General features: G+C 60.6%; 1 protein-coding gene across 4 annotated transcripts; it reads right to left on the bottom strand.

The window, feature by feature from the left end:
- On the bottom strand, positions 1-23,907 carry IRX3 (iroquois homeobox 3). Of its 4 annotated transcripts, XM_036440768.2 has the most exons (5): positions 23,506-23,907; positions 22,107-23,199; positions 21,880-21,975; positions 9,086-9,092; positions 1-13 (listed from the first exon to the last, which is right to left on the bottom strand). In XM_036440768.2, the coding sequence occupies exons 1-3, from the start codon at positions 23,779-23,781 to the stop codon at positions 21,905-21,907; spliced, it is 1,440 nt and encodes a 479-aa protein (XP_036296661.1). In that variant the 5' UTR covers positions 23,782-23,907; the 3' UTR covers positions 1-13; positions 9,086-9,092; positions 21,880-21,904. The 4 variants fall into 4 exon arrangements, with proteins under 4 accessions (XP_036296661.1, XP_036296663.1, XP_045438810.1 ...); XM_036440770.2 differs by lacking the exons at positions 1-13; positions 9,086-9,092 and adding an exon at positions 9,345-9,355; XM_045582854.1 differs by lacking the exons at positions 1-13; positions 9,086-9,092 and adding an exon at positions 20,969-20,980.
- Positions 23,908-25,297: the final 1,390 nt, after the last annotated feature.

The following is a 25,297-nucleotide window of genomic DNA, read 5'->3' as shown; positions in this document are numbered from 1 at the left end:
CCCAGCGTGCTTTCTGCTCCCCGTCATCACCCGCAGGAGCCTTCCAGGCGTGTGGGTGTCCGTGCTTGGACATCCAGCTGATTTTCTCAGGCATTTTTGTTCTTGAACGCAGGGCAGGGAGGAGGGGGGTGGAGAGAGGTGCGGTCAGTCTGAGGGTGTTTTTGCTCGCCATTGGGATGGGGACGGAAGGCGTCTTGAGACGCAAGAACAGAGCCAGGGGGATGGTGCGTGTCCGGGAGCCGGGCCCACCTGCAGGGGGTCCAGACCTGCCACCCCGCCTGCCCGTGACCCAGGGCCTTGGGGTTGGGGGTCAGTGACGAGCCAGGCGGCCCTGCTCTGCTCCGGGTGGTCTTTGCGGGCCTGTGTCCGTTCCGCTCAGGCAGGGGGACAGGAAAGCAGAGGGTCCACAGCCAGGGGGCGGGGGCGGCCGTCACTCCTGTTTACAACGCATCCAGGACCCGCTGGGCACTTGGACATGGAAATGCACCAGGAAGCAGCCTCCATCTTCGGGGGCACCTGGCTGGACTTCAGAGAGAAACCGGATACAGCAAAGACAAGGCCATTGTTGGGGGCCCAGATGGGAAGGCCCAGAGACTCGGACACCAGAGAGAACACGTGGCTCCATGAGAGGGAGGAAGGAGCCCCCCATAATCATGTTCCCTCTCATTAAAAAAAAAAAAAAGAAAGACTTTCACAAACTCCAGTTCATCTTCTGGTCACAGAGGAGACACGCCATGATGCCCATGTGGCTGCTGGGGGACGCGAACTCCAGGCGGGTGGGTAGCTTGGCGCGGGTTTCTTTGGGGGTGGGGGTGGGGGGGAGCAGAACAGCCCTTCTTAAACCTCCGCTGCCTTCTCCAGGTTGGCTCGGCCACACACCCCTATCTTCTGACTCGCCTGTTTTTCCTTTAAATTCTTAATCACTTAAGTGAGGTGTAATATACAGAGAAGAAACGCCCCTATGTTCAGCGTGCATCTCCATGAGTCTTGACAAACTCATAGACCCCCGTAACCACCTCTACCATCAAGACCTTTTCTGCCCGGGCCGTGTTGCTCAGTGGTTGCGTGTTGACCTATGAACCGGGAGGTCCACGGTTTGATTCCAGGTCAGGGCACACGCCCAGGTTGTGGGATTGGTCCCCAGTGAGGGGGCGTGCAGGAGGCAGTCGATCAATGATTCTCTCTCATCATTGATGTTTCTATCTCTCTCGCCCTCTCCCTTCCTCTTTGAAGTCAATAAAAATAAATGCGTATGTTAAAAAGTAAAAAGAAGACATGGACCTTTGCCATCATCCTCCAGTGGCTCTCTGAGCATCCCAGGTGGGGAAAGGACAGACAGCCCCCTGGGACGCATCCCTTTTGGTGGGACTCTGTTCCTGACTCCGTGTCAGGTGCCAGAACCCCCTCCTCAGCGCTTCCCGAGGGGTCCGGGCGAGGAGAAATCGCCTATCTGTGCCCCACATGGAGAGGCCAAGCGGAAAGACAAATGCTTTAAACTCCCCGCCGCCCGCCTCCTGTTCCCGGTTTTTCCCTAACATATGCTAACATATGCTTCCCCCAGAACTTCAAACACCCGCTCTCAGCGGCGAGGAAAATAGGACCATGCGTCCCACTCCACCCTGAGCCCCACCGCTTCCCTCTAATGCCATTACCTCATGTACAGAAGAAAATGTAAATCTGAAATATGCTGGTGATTATGGCCTTTCTTCCTGACAGACATTGTAATCTAAATGCACATAAATTGAATTTCTCCCTTAAAGAAATCTGAATACCTTTTGGAGCATTTTAGCAAATCATGTGCAGCCCTCGTGGCACCACATCAATGCGCCTCGGAAAAGTGATCTGTCTGTGGCCCGACTCCCTCACTCGAAGGATGGAGCGGGGCCGGGGCCTGCCAAGAAAAATAGGGCGGGCTTTATTGATATTCAGAATTTATTTTATGAAACGCGCACAAAGGACAGAGACGCGGGGAGCCGGGGGCTACCGGGGGGAGGAGCGCCCAAAATTAACTCCCTGCATCCTGCTCGCGCTGTCTGCCTGCCAACGCGGGGTGGGGAGAGGGGGTAGAAAATGGAGACAGAAGGGTAGTCGCCAGTTTGCAGTTTTGCTTCATTTTGACTCTGCTCGCTGGGGCTACCTGTGGGGGTGGGGGGGAGGCCTGTGTTAGCGATTACGGGGGCCAGGGCAGTGGTGGGGAGTGGGAGTGGGAGTGGGAGGCTGCAGCGCATCCGGTGAGGGTCCTTGGGCCCAGATGTGGGGGGGGGGGGGGGGGGGAGGAGAAGGAACGTTCGAACAATCTGGTGCTTGCCAGCTCATGCTCCGATAGGAGAGTGGCAGGCAGCTCAGATCTCTTGGTGCGTCTCAGGGGCTGAGGCCAGGGCTGCTTGGGGATTGGTTACTGATGGCCACTGCTAAGCTGGTAGAGTTAAAGAAGAAGAACAACAATAAAAAGAACAACAACGATCATCTATAATAGTAAGTGTAACATGTCAATATGCTAATTAGACTGGACGACCTTCCAGATGAAGCCTAGGTCCTGGGTGGCCTGCTGGTGGTCTTCTGGAGAGAAGCCCGGGTCCCGGTGCCTGGAGGAAGCCCATGCCAGCAGCCAGGGAAAGAAAGGCCACTCTTGTATGAATTCCGTGCATTAGGCCTCTGGCAATCCTGTCTACTAAAGAGGGACTATGCTAATTGACCCTCACACTGTCACAAAGATGGTGGCACCCACAGCCAGTAAGGAGGGGATAATTGACTGCCCCACCCTCAAAGATGGCTGGGTGTCGGGCGCGGGGAGCCATGGCCTGTGGCCACGGCCTGCCCCTCTGACAGCGCTTGTTGCAATCGCATAATTGCTTGGTAGACTGCACGGGACTGATGGATGGGGGGTCAAGTCTCTCCGCCGGTCTCTGTTCTGGGGGTTCCCGGCCAGGAGGCTGTCAGAGGCGAGAAGACACATGGCCGGGATGAGCTCAACTGCAGACACAGAAGCCAGGGAACCATGCTCTGCCCTCCGCCTCCCGCGCCCGGGGAGGCCTCTGCACCCCTCAGTGCGGGGCCTGGATGCAGACGCAGGTATTCAGGATAAGGGTCCCGGCTTCCAGTGCCTGGGATGTGATTCCAAGGACGCGTCTGGCCCATCCGAGGGGCGCCCCTCCTCCAGCCTCGACGGGAAACCCCCCCCCTCCCCCCCGGGGAGGCAACCGTTTAGGACTTCCCTGAGACTTTGCCGAGATGTGGTGACGGGGGGTACCCACCCGGCACAGTGGAGGCTGGTAGGTGAGGGAGGGAGGGAGATGGACAAAGGAGTTCGTTTTCTTAAGACTATGAGGATATTGACTGAGGCAATTGCTCCTACTTCCTTTGGCTAAAACAATTAATTTTTGTTGACCTCAGAAAGGAAGGGATATATATATATATATATATATATATATATATATATATATATATATAGAAACATCAGTGATGAGAGAGAATCATTGATCATCAGCATCCTGCACGCCCTCTACTGGGAATGGACCCTATAACCCAGGCATGTGTCCCTTGACCAGGAATTGAACCACGATCCTCCAGTCCACAGGCTGACACTCTATCCACTGAGCCACACCACCTGGGGCAAAGTAATGTCTTTCTAATTTTTTAAATTGAGAAAATTGAGAAGAAAAATCCCCACCTATAAATGCCGCTTCAACTGAGATTCAGTTCCCTCTCCATCAGAGAGATGAAAAAGACTGCCTTTCAGAGGAACGGAGGGGAGCTGCCCGGGCCTGGCTTTGGGGTGCTGGCTGGGGGCCCAGGAGGGCCCCCGTGGAATCCTCTTCTTCCGGAAGAATCACACTGGTGTTCTGCTCTCAAAAACCCTGGGCCCAGCTGGTGGAGCCAAGCCAGCCGGGATGCATTTGTTGGCTATGGCACTGAAAGAGAGAGGAACCAAAAGAAAGAAAGAGCAAGAAAAGAAAGAAAGATCATTTCCGTAACGACCGGGTATTAATATCCTGTTTAATTTAATTTCGGCTTTCTGGGCCGGCGGTGCCAGGTTGGCATGGAGAGGCTGACGGTATCAAAGGAAGATTTAGCTCTGAACCCGTGCCATGTGAGTGTCTCTATCCGTGCCCGGCGCGGCTTTCAGAAGCGAGCGTCGGTGTCCGGCAAAGACGGGAATTGAGTGAAGGAGGCCTGGCCCCTGGGCCTGCGCGGAGCTCTGATAAGGACATAAAGGCGGCTTAGAGGCCCACTTGCCAGAGGCGGCGAGGCCGGTGTGTCCCCGGGAGGAGGAAGCTCAGCCCTGGAGCCCGCAGAGAGAGGGGCTGGCAGAGCAGAGGCCGCACCGCTCTGCGCCTCAACCCCGTGGACGGGCGCTCGGGGGGGAGATAGCCAAGTGGGGGCGGGGGGAGGCCCCATCTCCAAGGGTAGGGCTTTGACATGCATACTGTGGGAGGACACAGTTATTCCATAGAACCAAGTTACCTCTCGGGAACCATCAAAACATTGAACAAAACCGGAACACAGCTGCCTCCCCAAAATCATGTCTTCGAGAAGCACAAAGGGGGTACGTGCCCAGTCACAAGTGCAGGTAACACTGCCGCCAGGAACTGTCCCCCGAGAGGTCTTGCTTCCCACCCAGACCCTCATGCCATGAGCTAAGACCAGTGGTGGGCAAACTCATCAGTCCACAGAGCCAAATACCAACAGCACAAGGATTGAAATTTCTTTGGAGAGCCAAAGTTTTTAAACGTAAACTTCTTCTAACGCTGCTTCTTCAACATAAACTCGCCCAGGCCGTGGTATTTAGAAAGGTTCATTATGTCACAGACACTGGGCCACGTGAGCCGCAGTTTGCTGACCACTGAGCTAGACAACACTGGCAGGAGTGCCCCGCGGGCCCAGCAGTGGGATTCTCCCTCGGCGTTTCCTCCATCAAAGATGGGTCTTTGGCCGCAGCGGTAAGCTCTTAAGAGGGCTGCGGACGCCAGGGGCTCCTCCCGGCTCCAGGAGCCCGGGCCTTTTACTCGGCCATATTTTCCGAGGAGAAGACAGCTAATGGGAGTCAGTTCCTTTACATTAAAAGACACACACTCGCAGTTAACAACGCCCAACCACTTAGGGTGGCAGCGGCCCAGTTATTAATGAGATGAATGGCCTTTTACACATCCCTCCGCTGACGCTGGACCACTGATGGGCTGATGGTCCATGCATTAGAGGATGCGGTTCCTCCGTGGTTGCAATCACCCGCAGCAGCTGGCAGCAGCAGGAGGGCCAGTGCGCCAAACACAGCAGCCCCGTGGGCATCGCTGTCCTGGACTACCATGGGGGGGATGGGGAGGGAACGTCCTGTGGCCCTTCCCAGCTGTTGGATCTCGGCAACATCCCTCACATTGTAGGGGCCTCCTCCGAATGTGTCTAAGGGATGCCCCCAGCTTTCCCCAGACCCGCCTCCAGGTGCCCCTCCATTGGGTAGCAGCATCATCGTTTCCCTTGAGAAACCATCTCTTCCCTACTCCCAGCCCATTTGGTCTGGGGGAGCCGGCTCTGCTCTTAGGCTAGGGATTGGTCAGGTGACCCAGGTCTGGCCAATCAGAGCAGCCCATCCGTCTAGCCCCAGTGATGGGTTCCCACCTAAGTCAGAAGCAAAACAACTCGAGGGGCTGGCACTGTAGTCACACGTGCTATCCGGATCCAGCCGGAAGGGTCCTGGTGCTCTGCGTTGTTTCCGTTTGTGCGTTGGACGTTTTGAAGGGGGGTACAATTCTGTAATTGTCTTAAAAAGGTTTAGGGAGACTGCAAAAGAAACCCATTGCTTTTCCAACACACGCTACAGAATACAGAGCTCCTCAAGATGTCGGCTGGTGGGCCCGAGAAACAACACTTTAGTGGGACGCCCGTAGGCATATACTAGGGTCTACCTATTGCTGTCGAAGACAATGCATGGTGCCTACCAGCTTCACACACAGTCCAGAGTTTTCATCCATGACCTGTGGGCAGGCGAGGACTCTCTCTCCCGAGCTATGAACCTGAGTCCAGGTTCTTTTCATCATCACCATCGCTGCACCTGTCAAGCCCTCTCTTGCACCCCCACCCCCCACCCCCCTCGCCCCTGCCCCAAATATCTGTGTTCTGACAGTAAGCCGAGGCAAGAGAAAACGTGGAGTATAGTGCTAGACCAGTGGTCGGCGAACTCGTTAGTCCACAGAGCCAAATATCAACAGGACAACGAGTGAAATTTCTTTGGAGAGCCACATTTTTTATATTATTTTATTATTTTTTTAAATATATATTTTATTGATTTTTTACAGAGAGAAAGGGAGAGAGATAGAGAGCTAGAAACGTCGATGAGAGAGAAACATCGACCAGCTGTCTCTTGCACACCCCCTACTGGGGATGTGCCCTCAACCAAGGTACATGCCCTTGACCAGAATTGAACCTGGGACCTTTCAGTCCGCAGACCAACCCGTACCACTGAGCCAAACCGGTTTCGGTGAGAGCCACATTTTTTAAACTTAAACTTCTTCTAACACCGCTTCTTCAACATAGACTCGCCCAGGCCGTGGTATTTTGTGGAAGAGCCACACTCAAGGGGCCCAAGAGCCACATGTGGCTCAACCATGCTGCTATACTATAGGTTTGATATACCAGGCCTGGCAGTGATGCACATCACCTCTGTTCACATCTCATTGGCCAGAACTCGGTCACATGGCTTATCCTTACTGCAAGGGAACCTGGGAAATGTAGTCCAGCTGGATACCCAGAAGGAAAAGGGGAAAACTCAGGTGGAGAGCAGCCAGCTGGTTTCTGCCACGCCCCAGGAACACGATGACCAGTGTTGTGTCGGTGGTTCCATTGACGGCATGTTTTATTTGTGTGACGTTTGTCCCAGGTGGTTTATTTGGCATTGGGTAGCAGAGTCGAAGGGTCCAGAGTTGCTCTAGTCAAAACCGGCTTTCCTTGAACTATTTGCCCCCTTGTTTGTTGCTGTCTTGGAAGGCAGTTTTCCAGGAAGGCTGGGGTTTCCTCTGTGTCCTGTCGCCCTGAGGCCCCACACCAGTAGGGTGGGTGCCATGATGTGCCTTCACGAGAAAAATCATGTCAGGGGCTGCACATGAGTCCTCTGGTGGTACCCAGGAGTCGCGGCATCTGTGACATAATGAACCTTCCTAAATTACAGCCAGCGCTAATTAGATCACTCACTGCTACGTTCCAGGCTCCGGGGCGATTTGCTTAAAAGTGATAGTTACCTCTAATGAAAAGATACATAACGGAAAATGTCAGCAACCTTTTAAGCCCTCCGCGGCCCATCCGGAGGACTGTCTGGTGGAAAGTGCTCGCGGTGGAGAGCAGTGGTGTTTGTCACCACTTCCTCCTGAACCGGCGAGTATTTATGAGCCCTTGGAAAAGGGAGAATTCCCCGGGGGTGGAAGCAGGTTAGGCGAGCTGCCTCCTTCAGCCCTTGCCCGACCTGCCCCTCCCCATGCTCGCCGAGGCTGGGACACTCTCAGCTCCCCTCTAGAAAGATCTGCGGATATAAGGAACTCTCAGGGCCGGCTTCCCTGGAATGCCTGGGGTTCCCGGCCACCTGGCGGGGGAGAGGGGGCTCCTGGTCTCTCCCCAAGCCCTGTTGGAATGGGGTGTGTTTCCCGGCCAGCTCTCTGATGAGGCTGGAAGGGGTCCTCCAGCAGTGGGGACTGTGGTGGGAACAGGGTCTGACCATGTTGATGCTAGGTCAGCAGGCAGGCCCTCGGCAGCAAACGGGGCCATTCCAGAAGGCCGTCTGAGGCACTTGCCAAGAGGTGGGCAGGGTGCGGAGAAACCCACGGGATGGCAGCGGAGCTGTGGCCACCTCCAGGCCCGAAGGGACTAGGGGAGGGTGTGGCGATCAGCATCCAGAAGAGAGAGAGTTTGCCTCCCGCCCTCTACACCCCCACAAGGCGGACAGAACAGGGGATGTCGCATTCAGGGCCCAGGAGGGGCAGCAGGAACCTGGAGAGGGACGTGACTGCCCCGTCACCCAGCATGCACCTCGCTCTCCCGCCCTCCCCCGCCCTGCCCGGCCCTCCTTCAGGCCACGCGGCCTGTGTGTGCTTGCCCAGGGCGCCCACGGCCTGGCTGGCAAGGGAGCGGCTGGGGTGAGCCCCGGACACACGGGAACCCGCCCCAGCTGCCCCAGGCTGGAGGCAGAGTGGGCCACGGGTCAGCGCAGAGGGAAGGTGCCTTTACTGACAGCTTCTCGTCAGGGATGGGCAGGGACCAACTCCCAGGCCGACTCTCGCTCGGCCCAGCCATGGAGCCCGCTGCGGCTCTTTCTTCCTGGAAGTAGGGTGTGGAGCGTGAGGGGGGTGGGGGTGGTAACGCTGGGCTAGGGGCTCGGAAGGAGCAGTGCAGGTGGGGGCAGGTCTGCTTCCAGAACCCGGGGGGGGAAAGCAAGGCTGACCCTCCCCCAGGCTGCAAAATTGGCAGCAGCCGTGAAATCCTGGCTCCCTCACACCTGCGATTGAACCTGCAAAGTCCCTGCCCATGGAGAGCAAGCAGCCCGGAGAAGGGACTTCTTATCCTTCCTCCCCGCTCCCCGGGTGGCTCAGAGGTCCTTTCCAATCCCATTTCTGGTGCAAACTACCCATGACCTTGTGTAAGTCACATCTGTGCGGCTACGAGACTGCGTTAGGGAAAGAGTTACAATAAGATGAACACGCACCAATGACCGCACACTCAGTGCTCGTGGCAGGTGGCAGCTGCCTGCCCGCCAACACTTTGACCTCCTCCAGGCATGATGGGCAGTTCTCCTTGGGAGGGAGGCACTCAGCCAGGGACTACATTTCCCAGCATCCCTTGTGTGCATAGGCATCTGTGTTCCAATAAAACTTTATTTGCAAAGCCAGGCGGTGGGCTGGATCGGGCCCAGGGGCCCGGGGGCTAGCCTCTGGTATGGAGAACATCCATCTATCTCTTTTCTAGATTTTTCCAATTAGCAGCATTTGCTAAGCACCAGTTCAGTGGCCTGCCCTAGGCTGTGCCTGCCTTGTGCTGGGAGGGGCAGGGCTCCGATGTCACTGCTCAGTCCTTCCCACCAACGCTTACTGAACCCCCTTCCTCCCACCCCACCCCTGCCCCATGTGCTGGGCGCTACGGTCTTCTGGAATTTGCCTGTGAACCGCAGAGGCCCTGGCTCTGCCCACACAATTACATCCCAGCAGATGTGACGTCTACGGATAAGCCCGGTGCTGAGGGAGCGTGTGTGTGTGTGTGTGTGTGTGTGTGTGTGTGTGTGGCGGGGGTGGGGGTGGGGAGGGGACCTCTGGTGCAGATTAGAGGGTAAAGGAAGGCTTCTTGGAGGCTAACGCCCAGGGCCAGGGGACAGCTGCTTTACCTGGTCTGTGCCCCCCGGACCTCAGGGGCACTCTGCCCCTTCCCCTTCCGGAGGTCTGAGGCCCGAGGAGATGGCACCGGCTTAGGATGCCAGGATCCTGGGTCCCAGGTCATCACCGGGACAAAAGCTGCCTCCCACTAGAGCCGCCTGCCCTGACTGGTGACGTGATCAATAAACAAAGTCCTGTTGTGTTAAGCTGCTCCCACAGTGTAGGGCTATGGGCAGCAGCGTTTACAGCTGCCCGGACTCTGTGCACACCATCTCACCTGCACTTCTCAGCCATCCTCCGACGCGGGGCCTCGAACCGCCCCGATGTCACCGGTGAGGACGCCGAGCCTCAGAGAGGTTAAGTGGCTGGCCCAGGGTCACACAGCGAGTCGATTAAGACAGCCCGAACTCTAACCCGGGGAGACGTCTGTCTGCAGAGCCCACGCTGCTGACCGCTGTCTGGCCCCTGATTCCGATCGATACAAAACCCAGCCCTCCCGTCCGGCCGAGCCGGCGAGCCCAGGAGCAGCGGGGGACAGGCCTGCCCTGCGACTCGAATTAATGGGATGCGACAGGATCTCCCCCGGGGCCAGGGCCTGGAGGCCAGAGGCCAGACCGAAAGGACAGCCGGGCCTCTTATCTTGGGGAGAGCAGGGGTTCGGAGGGGCTTGGCGCCTGCTGCCTGCAGATCTGTGCAGAATGGTCTGCCTGAGAGAGAGAGAGAGAGAGAGAGAGAGAGAGAGAGAGAGAGAGCGAGAGCGAGCACGCACTCCCAGAGGGAGGTCCCCCAAGATCCACCCTTAATTCCTGCCCCCTCCGAAATGTTTTCCTTTTGCAGGCCAGCGAGGTGCCCGTCTCCTCGCAGCCGAGATGTCCGGGGCTGACAGGCTGAAACTGCTCGCTTGCTTTTAAGTGTCAGGAGATGTAAATAGTTTTAGTCTTCAGTGGTTTCTGATTGAATCTCCTTTTGAAGTAATGATAGCCATAATTTAAAGCAACAGTTACCATATTTTCCTTGCTGGCCGGCCGTCTTTGAAGCGCGGCGTATAAATCTGCTTAAAATCTTAAAATAGCTGTAGCCCCGTCTCCGCGCTCTAACCAGGAGCCAGGGAGAGTCGGCCCCTAATTGCCGTCATCTGCAACCAATATCGGCGGCACCGCGGCCCCTGACAAGGTGGCGGGGGAATTGCTCTGACATGGGCAGGAAGGCGGGGGCCGGGACGGGGTCCCTCTTGGGGGGGGCACCCTGGCCTGGGCCGGAGTTCGGAACAAACCCGGCCTGAAAATGAGGACCAAATGGGCTCCGGGCTGATAGGAGGTTTTCCGGGCCGCCTTTCCCGGGCCCTTCCATGCAGTGAGAAGGGCCTCCTGGCAAAATGGGAGAACTCAGAACCTTCCAGAAAAGGGGAGGATCGGGTCCCTGCTGATAGGATTCCCAGCACGCCCTTCGTTTGCCTGTGACCAGGCATGACGTCCCCATCCATCTGTCCTAAGAAGAATGAGGGGACAGGGCCCGCAACCCGGGCCTGTGCCCTCACCAGGAATCAAACCGAGACCTTTTGGCTCATGGGGTCGACGCTCAACCACGGAGCCACGCTGGCCAGGCCCTCCGGGTCGCTTAGAGCTGCGTGGAGCATGGACGGTGGCAGACCGAAGGGCACCTGCCCCATGTGAGGCCCCGGGAAGGCAGACACAGACAGGCAGGCCTCGAACAGGTGACCACCACCCTGGCCGGTGTGGCTCAGTGGATAGAGCGTCGGCCTGCGGAGGGAAGGGTCCCGGGTTCCACTGCATGGTCAAGGGCACATGTGGGGGCTGCAGGCTCCATCCCCAGGAGGGGGCGTGCGGGAGGCAGCTGATGCCTGATGCTCTCTCATCCTTGATGTTTCTCTGCCTCTCTCCCCTTTCCCCTTTCCTCTCTGAAGTCAATAATAAATAAACAAGTAAATAAGCAAATAAAGGAATATTTCTTAAAGAAAAAAAAAGGTGGCCGTCAGCTGGGGGCGGTGAAGGCTCCTGCGGAGGAGGGGAGCTGGGGAGAGTGCTCTGGAGGAGGACACCTGTCTGAGCTGAGGCTTCATGATGATGTTGGTGGGAGGCGGTGGGGACTGCTGCCCCCTTCGTCCCCCCAGTGGGCCTGGCATGGCCGAGACAGAAGGTGGGACCAGGGCTGGCGGGAGCCGAGGAAGCCCTCCTGGCAGAGCTCACCAAGGGGGGCAGCGCCATGCCCTAGGGAAGCCCTCAGCTCCCCGTGCCACGCTGCCCAACCGTCTCGTCACCGAATGTGAGGCCAGGGGCAGGCCCCGTATCCTCCCTGTGCCTCACTTTCCCCTCGCTTCCAAGGGGGACTAAGAGCATTAGACTAGCCTGGCTGGCGTGGCTCAGTGCTTGAGCATCAACCCTTGAACCAGGAGGTCACGGTTCGATTCCCTGTCCGGGCACAGGCCTGGTTGTGGGCTCCATCCCCAGGAGGGGGCATGCGGGAGGCAGCCCATCCATGAGTCTCTCTTCATCATAGATGTTTCTCTCTCTCTCTCCCTCTCCCTTCCTCTCTGACATCAAGAACAGTGTGTGTGTGTGTGTGTGTGTGTGTAATTTAATATATTTTATTGATTTTTTACAGAGAGGAAGCGAGAGGGATAGAGAGCTAGAAACACCGATGAGAGAGAGACATCGACCAGCTGCCTCCTGCACACCCCCGACCGGTAACAAACCTGGGACCCTTCAGTCCGAGGGCGGGCCGCTGCTCTGTCCACTGAGTCACACCGGTTTCGGCAAGAACAGTGCATTTTTAAAAGAGAAGAAGAACATGAGGGGTAGAATGAGCAAATGCTTGACACACGTTCCCCGTGAGGGTGCCTCGGCGACACCGCGGGAGAAGGACCGAAGCACATCTGGGCACCGGGCGATCCTCCTCGCCGCAGGGAGCGGGCGGATGGTGGGGAGATGGGGGCAGGGCGGTGCTCAGGGGCCACGGGCCCAGGCTGGTCACAGGGGGAAGGAGATAAAATACAGTGGACTCGGGAAGTGGGGAGACCGAGGGGCCTGGGCGGCGGGGGGAGGAGTGAGGGGTTGGAACGGAGCGCGAGGGAAGGCTGTGTTTGAGCTGGGGAGAAGAGTGTGCTGTAGGGAGTTGGGGGGGGGGGCGTTTCCTGTCAGGGAGCGGGTGGGGCACGTTGAATCGGGTTGGGATACCGTGGGAATCAGGTTGGCCTCCTGAGGAGGCGAGGGTGCGGTCCCAGGGCGAGGGGGTTGATGTAAGCCTTCCCATCACCGGAGAAATAGGTGCCTGATTTGCATGCCCCGAGGTCTCAGGTGGTGTATTCCATCCCTCGCACCCGTCCTGTCTGGGCATGGCTGGAGCCTGGGCACAGAGGACAGCCACCAAGGTTTGAGCAGGAAGGAGGAGGGGGCCCCTTGCGACCCCCTAACCCTCCCAATGAGCAGCCCCTGGAAGGACACAGGGACCCCCCTTCACAAACCCTGCCCTGGAGCCGGGAGCTGGGAGCTGGGGGGGGGGGAGGAGCGGGGAAGGTGCCGCCGTGCCAGCCGGTTGGCAGGAGAGCTCCGGGCTGGGGGTGACCTGACAGGCCTGCCCCGGGGGCCTGTGATGCTACAGCATCGTCATCCGATGGAACAGCCCTCCGGACACTTATGGAGAATGGAATGAGGGCCTTTAACACGGGGACGGAAATGAAAATAAACTGTGGTTCTACCGCAGCTGAGAAGCAAAGGATGGGGGTGGGGGTGGGGGTGCAGGTGGGAGGCGACATCTGTGTTTCAAGCAGCGGCTGCCCTGGGCCCGTAGCTGTCCCCGGACAGGAGGGGCCTCCCCCAGCATGAAGGCTCTCGGGGACCTGGGGCCGCCCACACCCCTCTCACATTCCCACCCACAGTGTATTGTTAAGGTTATAATTCCTCCATGTCCTCACCAACACTTGTTATTGTCTGTCTTTTTTATTATGGCCACCCTCGTGGGTGTGAAGTGGCATCTGGCTGTGGCTTCGATTTGCGTTGCTCAGATGTCTAGTCCCATGGAGCATCTCTTTTTTAAAAAATATGTATTTTATTGATTTTTTTTTTTTTTTTTACAGAGAGGAAGGGAGAGGGATAGAGAGTTGGAAACATCGATGAGAGAGAAACTACGACCAGCTGCCTCCTGCACACTCCCCACTGGGGATGTGCCCGCAACCAAGGTACATGCCTTTGACTGGAACCGAACCCAGGACCTTTCAGTCCGCAGGCCGACGCTCTATCCACTGAGCCAAACTGGCCAGGGCGGGCATCTCTTAATAGGGCTTAATGGTCAATGTGTACATCATTTGGGGGCAGGGTGGGGTGGGGGGGTGGGGTGGGGAATCTACTCATATCCTTAGCCCGTTTTTTAAATTGGATTTTTTTCTTTTATTCTTGAAGTATTTTGATGTATTCTAGATAACATTCTCTTACCAGATGTAGAATTTGCGAATAGTCTCTCCTGTTCTGTTGCTGGTATTTCTCACCCTCTTGATGGTATCCTTCGCCACACGTTGTTTTTCATTTCGATGAAGCTCGCTTTATCTGTGTCCCCTGGCCCAAGGTCGCAGAGATTTAGGCCTGGATTTTCTTCTAGGAGTTCTATGGCGTTAACTCTCACAGTGCAGTCTCCGATGCATTGGAGTTAATGTTTGTGCTTGCAACGAGGAAGGGATCCGACCTCATTCTCATGTATGTGGATATGCATCCGTCTCCATCTACACAAAAACAGACACCACTCCATGCCGGCTGGTAGGCAGTGCTCCTCTCTTGCGCTGACCCGTCCCCGGGGCCTCCTGGACATCCGGACGGACAGACCTGTCCGTGTCTGCCACCACGGGAGGCCTCGGGGCCCCTTCCGTTCCGACGCCTGAGGTCCCAGCCGTTAAACATGTGGAATGTCACGCCCAGGTGTTGGTGTGTGTTCTGACTTCGGAGGGTTGGAGATGCTAATATCCAATCAGAACGTGGGGGCGGCGTCACAATTTTTTTTTCCTGTTAGAGGATGAAGTCCAGCTCAGTAGCCAAGGTCCCCCAGGCAGGGGTCCAGGGAGCTGGAATCTGAACCAAGGCGGGTGGATTGCAGGGCCCACCCTGAGAACCACCACATCCTCACCCAAGGCCTACCGCCTACCACCCGTGGGTGCTTCAGGAATACCTGGGGGTGTCCAGTGAAGGAATGAATGAATGAATGAATGAATGAGTGAATCTCAGTGCCACTGTGGCATCCAGAAAAATTGTGTTCTCTCCCCCTCTCCCTCCCCCCCTTGCATTTTAGCTGTATTTAAAAACAAAAGGGCTTTTCGAACAGCTAACACAGTGGTCGGCAAACTGCGGCTCGCAAGCCTCATGCGGCTCTTTGGCCCCTTGGGTGTGGCTCTTCCACAAAACACCACGGCCTGGGCGAGTCTATGTTGAAGAAGTGGCGTTAGAAAAAGTTTGAGTTTAAAAAATGTGGCTCTCAGAAGACATCTCAATCGTTGTCCTGTTGATATCTGGCTCTGTGGACTAGTGAGTTTGCCCACCGCTGAGCTAACACATCCACACGGTTCAGAAGAAACGAAGGGAAAGAGACAGACAAGTGTTCCTTCTGTCCAGGACCCCCAGCCTCCCAGGTCCTTTCCCTGAAGGGCGCCCGCTCCGCCCGGCTGCTCCGGTGAACAGGTGTGTGCTCCCTCTTCCTCCCGATGGGGGGCGCACCCACGGGCGTCCTGCCGGGCTTTTTATTCTCCTTGGAGATTGTCCCATGGGCCAAAGGACCCTCCTCCTCCCCCCCAACACCCCGCTTTAAGCCTCAAACTCTCCGTCGGTGCCTTCCCCAAGGGAGGCTGGGAACGCTAAACAAACTGCCCGGGAAGCGCTGTCCAATGATGAGCACTCACTGAACTCCATTTTCCTCATTTCACTGCATTCTGCGCCGAACAGCGTAAGGGAAGTGAGAGCCGGGCCGCATCCCTCCGGACAGGCCACTGAGGCCACCCGCCCGCTCCCCGGGGCACCGAGACTTCCCGTTGGTTCTTGCACCCAGACAATGAGCCTTCACCCCAAAGCCGGGGAGGGAGGAGGCGAGGAGCACACAGGAATACGGACAAAGGGAACATCACAGCCATCGGAAAAAATATAGACAGAGCCCCCCCCCCCCTGCCGCCCCAGGCCGGCCAGCTCCCGTCACAGGCCCCCCCAGTCCTGCGGGGGACGTGGTCCGGCTTCACACCTCGGCCCCACACCCCAGCATCCAGCAAAGCAAGGTGGGGCCGCAGGGGAGAGGCGTGGAGTCGCTTCACATGGAGCCTCCACATTCCATGCCTCGGTGATAAATAACATCCACGGGCCGGCCTGGCCCGGAACACACAGCTTTCCCCGGTCCGGCCCCTTCGTCCTGGGGAGTGAGGCGCGGGGAGCAGGGTGCTCTCTCCTGGTCCATTTGGGGGTGCCCCAGGCGGCAGCGGGGCCGGTCTGTGAGCCACCCAGGTGGCCTGCCCCCCCTCGGGCCTGCCACTAGGGCTGGCCAGGACCTCTCGGACCCGTGTCCGGGCACGAGGTGTCTGGCTGGTGCTGTCAGGAGCCCACCGCTCCCCCCTCTCACCCTCCTGATCCCGTGGAAAATGGGCAGCATTCAAGCCAGAGGAAGGCCATTTCCATCGACACACCTCGCTATCGCCGCTTGAAAGATCTTTTCCAAATCACCCCAGGAACAGCCCCCCCCCCCCCCCACGGAGTCATTATCAGGGAGGAAAGAAGAGGAGAGGAGGGGGGAGCGGGCGGGGCGCCCACGGAGGCAGGGCGCTGGCTTTGTCAGGGGGAAGGGGATGAAGAGAAGGCAGCGGCTTCAAAGGGCGCATTTCCATAATTGCCTGTAACTTCGGCAAAATAAACCCGCAGCGGAGAAAAGCACAATCTCTCAGCTGAGTGCACTCCAAAGCCCGGCCGGGCCCACTTGTTAGCGGCCAGGGCGGGCGGGGAGGGCGGCTCGCCAGGGAGCAAGAGCCAGGGGCCCGGCCGCTCCAGCCCAACACCGGGCCCGGAGTGAGACCTCACCTGCCTTTGTCTCCCTCTCTCCCGGCACCACCACACACACACATATGCACACATGCACACACTCCGGACTCCTTGACACCACACACACACACACACACACACACGTGAGCACACACACACACTCTCTCTGGACTCCCTGACACCACCACACACATACACACAAGCACACGTGCACACATGCACACACACACACACACGTGTACACATGCACACACACACACACACTCCGGACTCCCTGACACCACCATACACACATGCACACACACACTCTGATGCCACCACACACACACATGCACACACACACACACACACACACACTGGACTCCATGACACCAGCACACATATACACACATATGCACACATACACAAACACATTCTCACATGAACACATAAACACACACTTCTGGGTCACAACGAGCAAGTGAAGGGACGCACACTTGTGCACACACAGAACAGAGGTGGCCACAATCAGGAGGCAAACCGCACCGAGTTACATTTGCATCTGGGAGAACCTTCCGGAAGCGGCTCCTGAGGGAAACGGCCAGGGAGAAAGGCCCCAGCCTCCAGGCAGATGTCCTCCTCTGTCGTGTGGTGGCGTCATTCTGTCCCTCTGGCCTGGGTCACTCCCCCAGCAGCAGGCGGAGGCGAGGCCGCTCCCCCCAAGGCCCACTACCGTCCTGTGCGCACTCTGTCACCCCTACTTCCCCCTGCTTCCCCCTCCAGGGCCAGAGGCCTGTGAGGAACACTGCGCCCACTCAGCACCCTCCTTACTGTTCCTCCCTGAACTGTGGTTCCTGGGAGAAAAGACCTGCTTTTCCGGGGGTCGCCCCAGATACTGTGCCCACCCCTCCACCCCAACTTTCTGGTCTCTCAGCCTCCCACTGTGACACTGGACGGGAGGAATCTTTGTGAGGCAGCTGGCCGGTGCTTTGGAGGGCAGTGTCTGGGGGCACCCCTAACCAGTCATGGCCATGGAAAATGCCCCCAGACACTGCCTTGTGTCCCCGCATTGGGGGGGGGTACCCCTTTGAGATGTGCTCGTAGGACCTCTACTAGGTCTCGGCCCTCCACCTCAGGGAGAGCGGGCTCCTGGGCTTTCTGTCCAGACCATCGGGATGGCCTGGGGTGGGGGGGTAGGAGGGGGCTGGAGCGTCTGAGGGGAGCAGTGTCTGTGTCAAAGCTATGTCGGTCACACGCTCGACGGACCTGTTTAATGTGGTTAGGCTGGCGGGCTGGATCGAGTGACCGTGGTCAGCGAGGGTCAGAAGGCCATAGCTGGGGAGGTCATGGGACCCCATTACCCCCCTCATGATCTTTAGACCCACCCCTTCTCACGGTTGCCTCATCCTACACAACACTGGCGTTGTAAGATAAATGGATCGATCGAATCCAGTCCCCTCCGTGCTGCAGCCGGTGGATGTGGGGCCCGCAGAGAAGTCGGGACTGGGCCCCAGGCAAGTGGGGGCAGCTCGAGCCACAGGCACCATTGCACACGCCTGTCATGACTGCCCGTCTGCCGTGGACGGAGGTGGGGGAGGGGGTGCAAGCAGGAATCACCAGAGGCAGAGGCCGTTTCTAGAAGGAGACAAATCATTAGGCCCAAAGCCAGTTCCTGATGGCATCTCCCCAGTTCCGACCCCAGCATCCAATCTCTCTCTCCCTCCCAGCCTTCCGGAACTCAGGCCCACGTCGGGGGCGGCCTCTTTGGCCCCGATGGCCCCTGGAGGACACGGGCCCTGCCCTCTCCCCGCCTCCTCTCGCTCCCCCTCAGCCTCGCCTGCTCTCACCTGTCCACGCTGCCTTCCCGCTGGAGCCCACGTCCCCTCTCCCCTCCCTGGTTTCCACCGAAAATAAATTCAACCGGAGGCCGGGGACGCGCGGTCCCAGAGGTGGGCCGCCACTTAGGGAGATAATTTTATTCCCTGGCCTGGCCGCGCGCCGCCTCCCGGGGCTCCGGGCGGATAATGAGGGGAGCGGTGACATACACGCTTGCCTCTGACCTAATTGATTATCCCACACACCTTGGAGCGCTTTGCATAACCAGCCCCGACAGCGGGAGCCCCTGCCTGGCCCAGTGATTGACACATTCTATTTCTAATTGAAGCTTAATCAGGACCAAGGATGAAATTCCCATATCCTTCCCCTCTCTCTCTCTCTCCCTCTCCCTCCCTCCCTCCCTCCCTCCCTCCCTCCCTCCCTCTCTCTCTCTCTCTCTCTCTCTCTCTCTCTCCTTTCCCCCTCCTTCTCTCCCCTGGCTTCCAGGCTCCTTTTTAAACCCCAGGGCTGGACAATAAAGGGTGGGGGCTGTTCCTAGGGCCCCTGAGAGGAGGGAGAGGAGGGGAGGACTCAGGGAGGACTCGGGAGGAGGCTCTGGGAGGAGGATGGAGAGCCCTCTTCCTGGCGAAATGCAAGTGCAGCAAAAGGGAGCCGCCTCCTCTCCCGTCTCAGCTCAAAGCCCACGGGGACCTTTTATCCTTTCGATTACCCCGTCTCTTTGGGGTCAACCCGAGGCCAGGTGAGGGGCCCGTGTGCTCTCTCCTCCCACAGAGGACATGCACACACGGGACGTGCTCCTGGGTTCCCCCGCTCTCCCCTGGCACCCGCGCCTCCTGTCCTTGCAGCGGGCAGGGCGGGTCTCCGTGGAGGACCCTTACCCCTGGGATGGGACCGGCTGCAGAGCACGGGGAGCCCAGGGTTTTCACTAGAGAGAGCAGGACAGGCCCTCGGACCTCTGGGGGCTCTGCTTGTCCCCCCACCCACTCCCCCCAACTCCCTCTGTACAGAGGCAGGCTTCCCCCTCGGGGGTCTTCGGAGGGGGGGGGCTGCCTGGCTTGGCCATCCATCACCCCCTCTCCCTGCTGCTGCACCCCAGCCCGGCCTGGGCAGTGCCCCGTTCCCAGGTTCTGAGATGCCTCTGTGCAGACACCTCCCGTTTTTGGCGGACGGGAGGGGCTGGGCAGAATGCTGCGGGGAGCCTGAGGAGTGGGGTCTGAGATCCTGGAATAATAATTGCGAGATGAGGGTGATTTACGTTCACCTACCGCAGGCCAGCCCCCCGACATGCGCCCAGGAGCACCCTTCCAGGCGGCTGTTCCCTTCAGAGGGGAGGACACAGGACACTGAGGAGGAGGGGGGCCGGCCGGGGTGCTAGGCCTGTGCCCCAGAAGCTTGGGAGGCACCAGCTAACAAAAGGGCTCCCTCCAGGGGCGGGGGCAGGGTGACCTGCAGCCCGGGTTCAAGGCCCAGGGGTGGGGTGCCCAAGATCAGAGCTGAACCCCAGTTGCCAGGGAAGGCCCCCCACTTTAGGGGGAGAGAAGGCGAAGGAAGCATGGGGAGGAGGCAGAGCCTGGGGTTCTGGAGGGGGTGCTGCCTGGCTTGGCCATCCATCACCCCCTGGGGTTCCGTCTCTGCTCACCCCACCTCTGTAACCTACGAGGGCCTGCAGGGAGCTCCACACGCCCCGCCTGCGTGGGGGTCTTGAGGGGGGCGCTGGCCGCTGTACCCCACCTAGACCAGTCCTTGCCGGGCAGCCTCTGCTCCTGCCCAACCTCCAAGGCGGCTCTGGGGGTGCAAACTCTGCCCAACCCCCCCCCCCAACCCGGAGACCCACGGGGTTCTCACACGCCTCACTATTGGGGGCCAACACTAGCCTCCGGCAGCCTTCACAGATACACGAATTGCATGTGGGGAGGGAGAGGCCAAACAGGTCCCCCCACTTTGTACCCCAAGGCATCATCATCATCATCATCATCATCATCGCTCTCCCAGAATTCCCTAAGCTCCGAGTCAGAGCTGGGCAAGGCTGGGGCCGGAAAGAGAAAAGAGGGTGCGGCCGGGAGGCAATGGCCGGCGGAGAGGCCACGGTGACCGGCCAGCGCCCAGCGGCCTCTCTGTCCTGTAGAGGGAGCTCTAGCCCCAAATTTCCCGGCTCCCTCCCTGGCCCACCCGCCCCTCTCCGGCTTCCAGGGGCTGGGCTGGATCCCTGCTTGGGTCCGACCCACCACCTGCACCCTGACCTCCGAAGGCCGCCCTGGCAGGGCATCTGGGGAAACCCACAGGGGTGCCGAGATGCACAGATGCCACCAGGCCCCCAACTTTCAATTCGGGCTGGACCGAGTCTCCAGGGGGAAAGGCTGAGCTGCCCTAGGCTCCTGGCTCCTCCCTCCCCTCCTCCTCCCCCCCCCCCCAACCCCACACTCCTGCTTCTGTGAGGAGTCTGGGGGTGCCCTGTGGTTGGAAGGGAGCTTGACGCTGGGCTTGCACCCTACACCCCTTCTGTAAGAATGAATCAACCTCAACTGTGCCTATCTAAGAATGGGGGTGCAGAAGGGTGAGCACCTCCCAACCTACCCCTCTGTGCCCACACCTCCTCTAAGTGGGCTGCTCCGCAGAGGATGCCCCAAGACCCTGCGGTGGGGTCCCAGGACTGGCGGGTTGGGCCCCGTTTCCCCTTGCCCACCTGTCTCCTGGGCCTTTCTCTCTGGAGGGCCCCCCCACCACGGTACTTCTCGGGGGACCCTCCAGCCTCACCGCCTCTGCGCCTCCACCTCTGCTCTCCTCTGGTCTCAGGGTCCAGACTCCCCCCTCTGGGCCTTCTCTGCTGATTCCAAGGGCTCTTTAAACAGGAGGGTGGGGTGGGGTGGGGGACAAAACAGAACAGACAGCAGACAGACCGCTCTGGGGGCAGACAGACAGGCGGTTATAGTCAAAGTGGCAACTGCTCATTTATTTAGCCAAAAATAGATAACTTTCTCTCGTACAATTTGGTTCACACATATGTACATTCCTCCAGTCTATATACAAACAAGCCAGACACGCCGATTCTCACCGAAGCACCACTCCCCTCGGTCCACCTCGCAAACCCGGTTCCCAAATTCCTCCGGCTAACGTGGGGGGGACAGAAGTGACTTTTGTACTTATTTTTATTTCTTTTTGTTTGTTCTGTTTTCTTTTTTTAAAGGTATTCATACACAGACATGCTCACGAGTCATAACTATACAGAGCGATTACTTTTTTTTTTTTTTTACAATTATTACAACGATTAAAAAATGAAAATCAGAAGAACTAAGAGGAGGAGAGGGCCGACAAGACCAGTGCAGCATCCAGGTGGTTCTGGGGCCTGGAAGAAAGAGGCGGTGGTAGCCAAGGACTGGGGAGAGCCAGGGGCACCCCTGCTGCCTAGGGCTGGGAGACCCCACAGGGGCTGGGGCGGGGAGCAGGAGGCGGCTTGGCCATGTAAAATGATGTCAGCGGTGGATGTGGGTCTTCCCATGTAACTGTGACTGGGGGTAGGAGGCTGAGGACTGAGATCCGGGGCTGGCCAGGCAGGGTGCTCGGACTGGGGTAGGGGTATGGCCAGCTCTGGGCCCTAGGGGGACAACAGAGGGTGGGGTTCCTCCCTTTTGAAAAGCCTTTCCCAGCTGCGTCACCCCCGGGGGCAAAAGCCTGGCTTCTCACCATGAATTTCCTTTTCTGGCCCTCACCGCCCCCTCCCCACGTCGGGGTCTCTTACCGCCTGGGCACGGGCTGGAAAGCTGTCTTGAGTAACTTTTTCTCCACTTCCAAGGCACTACAGCGATCTAAGGGCAGCGGGGAAACAAAGGGGGGCCTTCAGAGCTCAGACGCCAGTGCCCCAGGGAGGGCCCCGCGCTCCGGGGGTCCTGCCTGTCCCCTCCGGCAGGGCGCACCCCCAGGCCCGCCCCGCACTCACCGGCTCCGCCCTCGGGCTCCGCGGGCCGGGCGAAGGCTGCGGCGGCGGCCGGGTGGCCCGCGGCCCCGGGCAGCCCCAGCAGGTGCGGCGGGGCCGAGCCGAGCAGGGAGAGCGGGTGCGGGCGGGCGGCGGGCGGCGCGCCCGGGAACGGCCGGTGGGTCCAGGCGGGGAACTTGCCCAGCGGCGCCGCCGACACCAGTCTGTGCGCCACGGCGGCGGCGGCCGGGGAGAGCTGCAGGGCGGCGGGCGCCACGGCGGCTCCGGGGGGAGAGCCTCCCGCGCCCGGAGGCGGCGAGCGGCGCGGGGTGTCCGGGCTCGTGGCCGTCTCGGCCAGGGACCAGATCTTGGGCTTCTGCAGGCTGGAGGCGGAGGCGGGCGCAGGGGCGCAGGGGTCCAGGCCCGCGGGGGGCGAGGGCGGGGACGGCGGTGGAGCCACCGGGGCCAGACGCAGGGCCCGCAGCGGGCGCTCCTCCGGGCCCTCGGAGCTGTCGTCCGAGTCGCTGTTCTTGGAGTCCGAACCGGGCCCCAGGCCCAGGGCGTCGCCGTCCCTGCGCGCAGCGGCCCCCGCCAGGCCCAGCTCAGGCCCCGCGGCCGCGCCGTCCACGTTCTCCAAATCGATCTCCTCGTCCTCCTCGCCGCCGAGCTCCTCCTCCTCCTCGTCCTCCTCCAGCTCGCGGTGGTGTTTGCCCTCTTCCTCCTCGTCCTCCTCCTCCTCGTCCTCCTCGCGCTCGCTGCCGCAGGCGGTGCCCTCCTCCTCCTCCTCCCCGTCGGCGCGGCTGCGGGGCGCCCAGGTCATCTTGTTCTCCTTCTTGAGGCGCCGGCGCGCGTTGGCGAACCAGGTGGACACCTGGGTGAGCGTCATCTTGGTGACGATGGCCAGCATGATCTTCTCGCCCTTGGTGGGGTAGGGGTTCTTGCGGTGCTCGTGCAGCCAGGCCTTGAGCGTGCTCGTGCTCTCGCGGGTGGCGTTCTTGGGGCGGGACGGGTCCCCGAACTGGGGGTGGTACTGGCCGTAGGGGTAGAAGGCGGGGTGCGTTTGCGAGAACGCGGCTGTCTGCACCCCGGGGCTGTCCTTCAGCTCATACTGTGCGCCCTGAGCGCCCATGGAGAGAAGGAAGAAGGGGACATGGAGAGAAGGAAGGGGGGGAGGACATGGAGAGAAGGAAGGGGGGGTCAGGGAGAGAAGGGAGGGACAGGGAGAGAAGGAAGGGGGGAGGAGACAGGCGCGCGGATGAGCCCTGGCCGGGGCCGCCTGCCCCCCTCCCCTGCCCCCCCCCCCCCCGCCTCCTGGGCCCCGGGCTCCTCTACTGGGCGCGCGCTCACCGCGTCCGGTGGCCCCTCTCCAACCCGCGCCCCCCACCCCACCCCACCCGCACCCCCAGGTCCCCGGGGCGCTTACCAGCTGCGGGAAGAGGGGCAGCTCGGCGGCGTAGGGCAGGAACGCGCCGTAGCCCTGGGCGGCGGCTGCAGCGGCGGCGGCGTAGGGCGCCCCGTACACGGAGGAGAGCACGCTGGCCAGGGACCCCGGGGCGCCCAGCTCCGCGGCGCCGGCCGCCGGGCCGCCGCGGGCCCCCGCGCTGCTGCCGCCGCCTCCCCCGCCGCCGCCGGCGGCCCCCGGGCGCTCGGGCGGGTAGAGGGGGCGGATGTACTGGTATCCGAGCTGCGGGAAGGACATGGTGGCCCGCGGCGCGCGGCCCGGACGGGGAGGGGGCCCGGCCGCCGGGGCCGCCCTGCTCAGCGCCGCCCGCGGGCTCCGGCGCGCATCGGGGGGCACCGGGCCGGGCTCGGGCTCGGCGGCGGCCACCGGGGGGTGGGGGGGTGCTGCTCCGCGGGGCGGCGGCGGCCGGGAGCCGGGTCAGGTCCGGGCGGATCGGCGGAGCTTCCCGGGGCGCCGGGCCCGGATGGACATGTCCGCGGGCCGCGAGCCCCTCCTCTGTTCTGCGCGCCGCGCTGCCGCCTCCTCTCCGCGGCCCGAGCCGCCGCCGCCCGCCGCTCCGGGTCCTCGCCGCCGCCTCTCGCCGCTCAGTGTCGCGCCCGGCTTCCTCCGCCGCCTCTAGTCCTCACCCCCTCCCCGCCCTTCCTCTCCCCTCCCTTCCCCTCCCCTCCCCGCGCTCCTCTCCCCCCGGAGCGCTTCCGCTCCTCCGGGCGCGTTACCTCTCCCGGGCGCTAGGAAACTCCTCTTTCTCTCCCGGGCTCCGGTTCCTCCCTTTTCTGCCCCTTTTCCTTTCTTCTCTCCCCCTCGCTCTCTCTGATCTGTCTCTCCGCTCGCTCCGCGCTGCCCCACCCCTCCCCGGCCACGGGCCCCGGGCGAAGGCGGCCCAAAGTTGCGGACACTCGGGGTGCCGTCCCGGGCAGGGTGGCGGCGGCGGCGGCGGCGGCTGGGGGAAGAGGTGTGCGTCTCTGTCCGTGTGTCCGTCCCCGCCCTCTCCCTCCCTCCCTCGCCCTTTCCCAAATCTCGGGTCTGACGTCGCGCCCTCTTATTCGGCTTTCCCCGGCGTCGCCTTCCCGGGTCGCCAATCGCCGGGGAGCCTGGCCGGCGAGGCCGCCCGCCCCCCGGGGAGCGCGCGCAGGGCGGGGCGGGGCGGGACCCCGCGCTCCGGTGCCTCCCGCCCCCTCTGCGCCCCGAGGCCCCGGCGGAGACGCGGGGACCGGGGGTGGGGGGTGAGCCCCGGGTCAGCTCGCCCCTCCCCTCCGCACCTCTCCGCGGGCCAGGCGCCCAGCCTGGGTCCGGACGAGACCTGGGTCCGGGGCCCCCTTTGGAGCACGCACCCCTGTTCAGCCCGGCCACTCTCCGCAGCCTGGGGAGGGGGAGGGTGTGCGCACTGTGCCTTCCAAGGCCACCTCAGCACCCTTGGGGGCGAGGCTGCTCCCACCCAAGAGGACCGAACCCTGAGATTAACCTCCTTAAGGGGTCCGGGTGCGAATTTCTTATCAGAATGGAGGGCTGGTCTGGGGGAGGGGGTGGGGGTGGTGGGCGGGGCGGTGGAGGGCTGCAGGGGGGACGCCCTGGGGGTCCCCGAGCGCCCAGACTGGAAAGTGGAGCCAGCCAGCGCCCTAAAATGGGCGTGGGAATGGGGGAGGAGCCGGGCGGCGGGGCTCCGGGAACTTTCCAGAGCCTTAGGAGAAGTTGGGACGCGGGCATTTTCCGTGCATAGACGCGCTCCCGCGCCCCGTGTCCTTTCTGCGTGGGT

The sequence above is a fragment of the Pipistrellus kuhlii genome, unplaced genomic scaffold (genome assembly GCF_014108245.1).
Source record: "Pipistrellus kuhlii isolate mPipKuh1 unplaced genomic scaffold, mPipKuh1.p scaffold_m20_p_17, whole genome shotgun sequence".
NCBI lineage: Eukaryota > Metazoa > Chordata > Mammalia > Chiroptera > Vespertilionidae > Pipistrellus > Pipistrellus kuhlii.
Note: the sequence above shows the minus strand (reverse complement) of the source record. Positions and strands in the feature narration are given on the sequence as shown.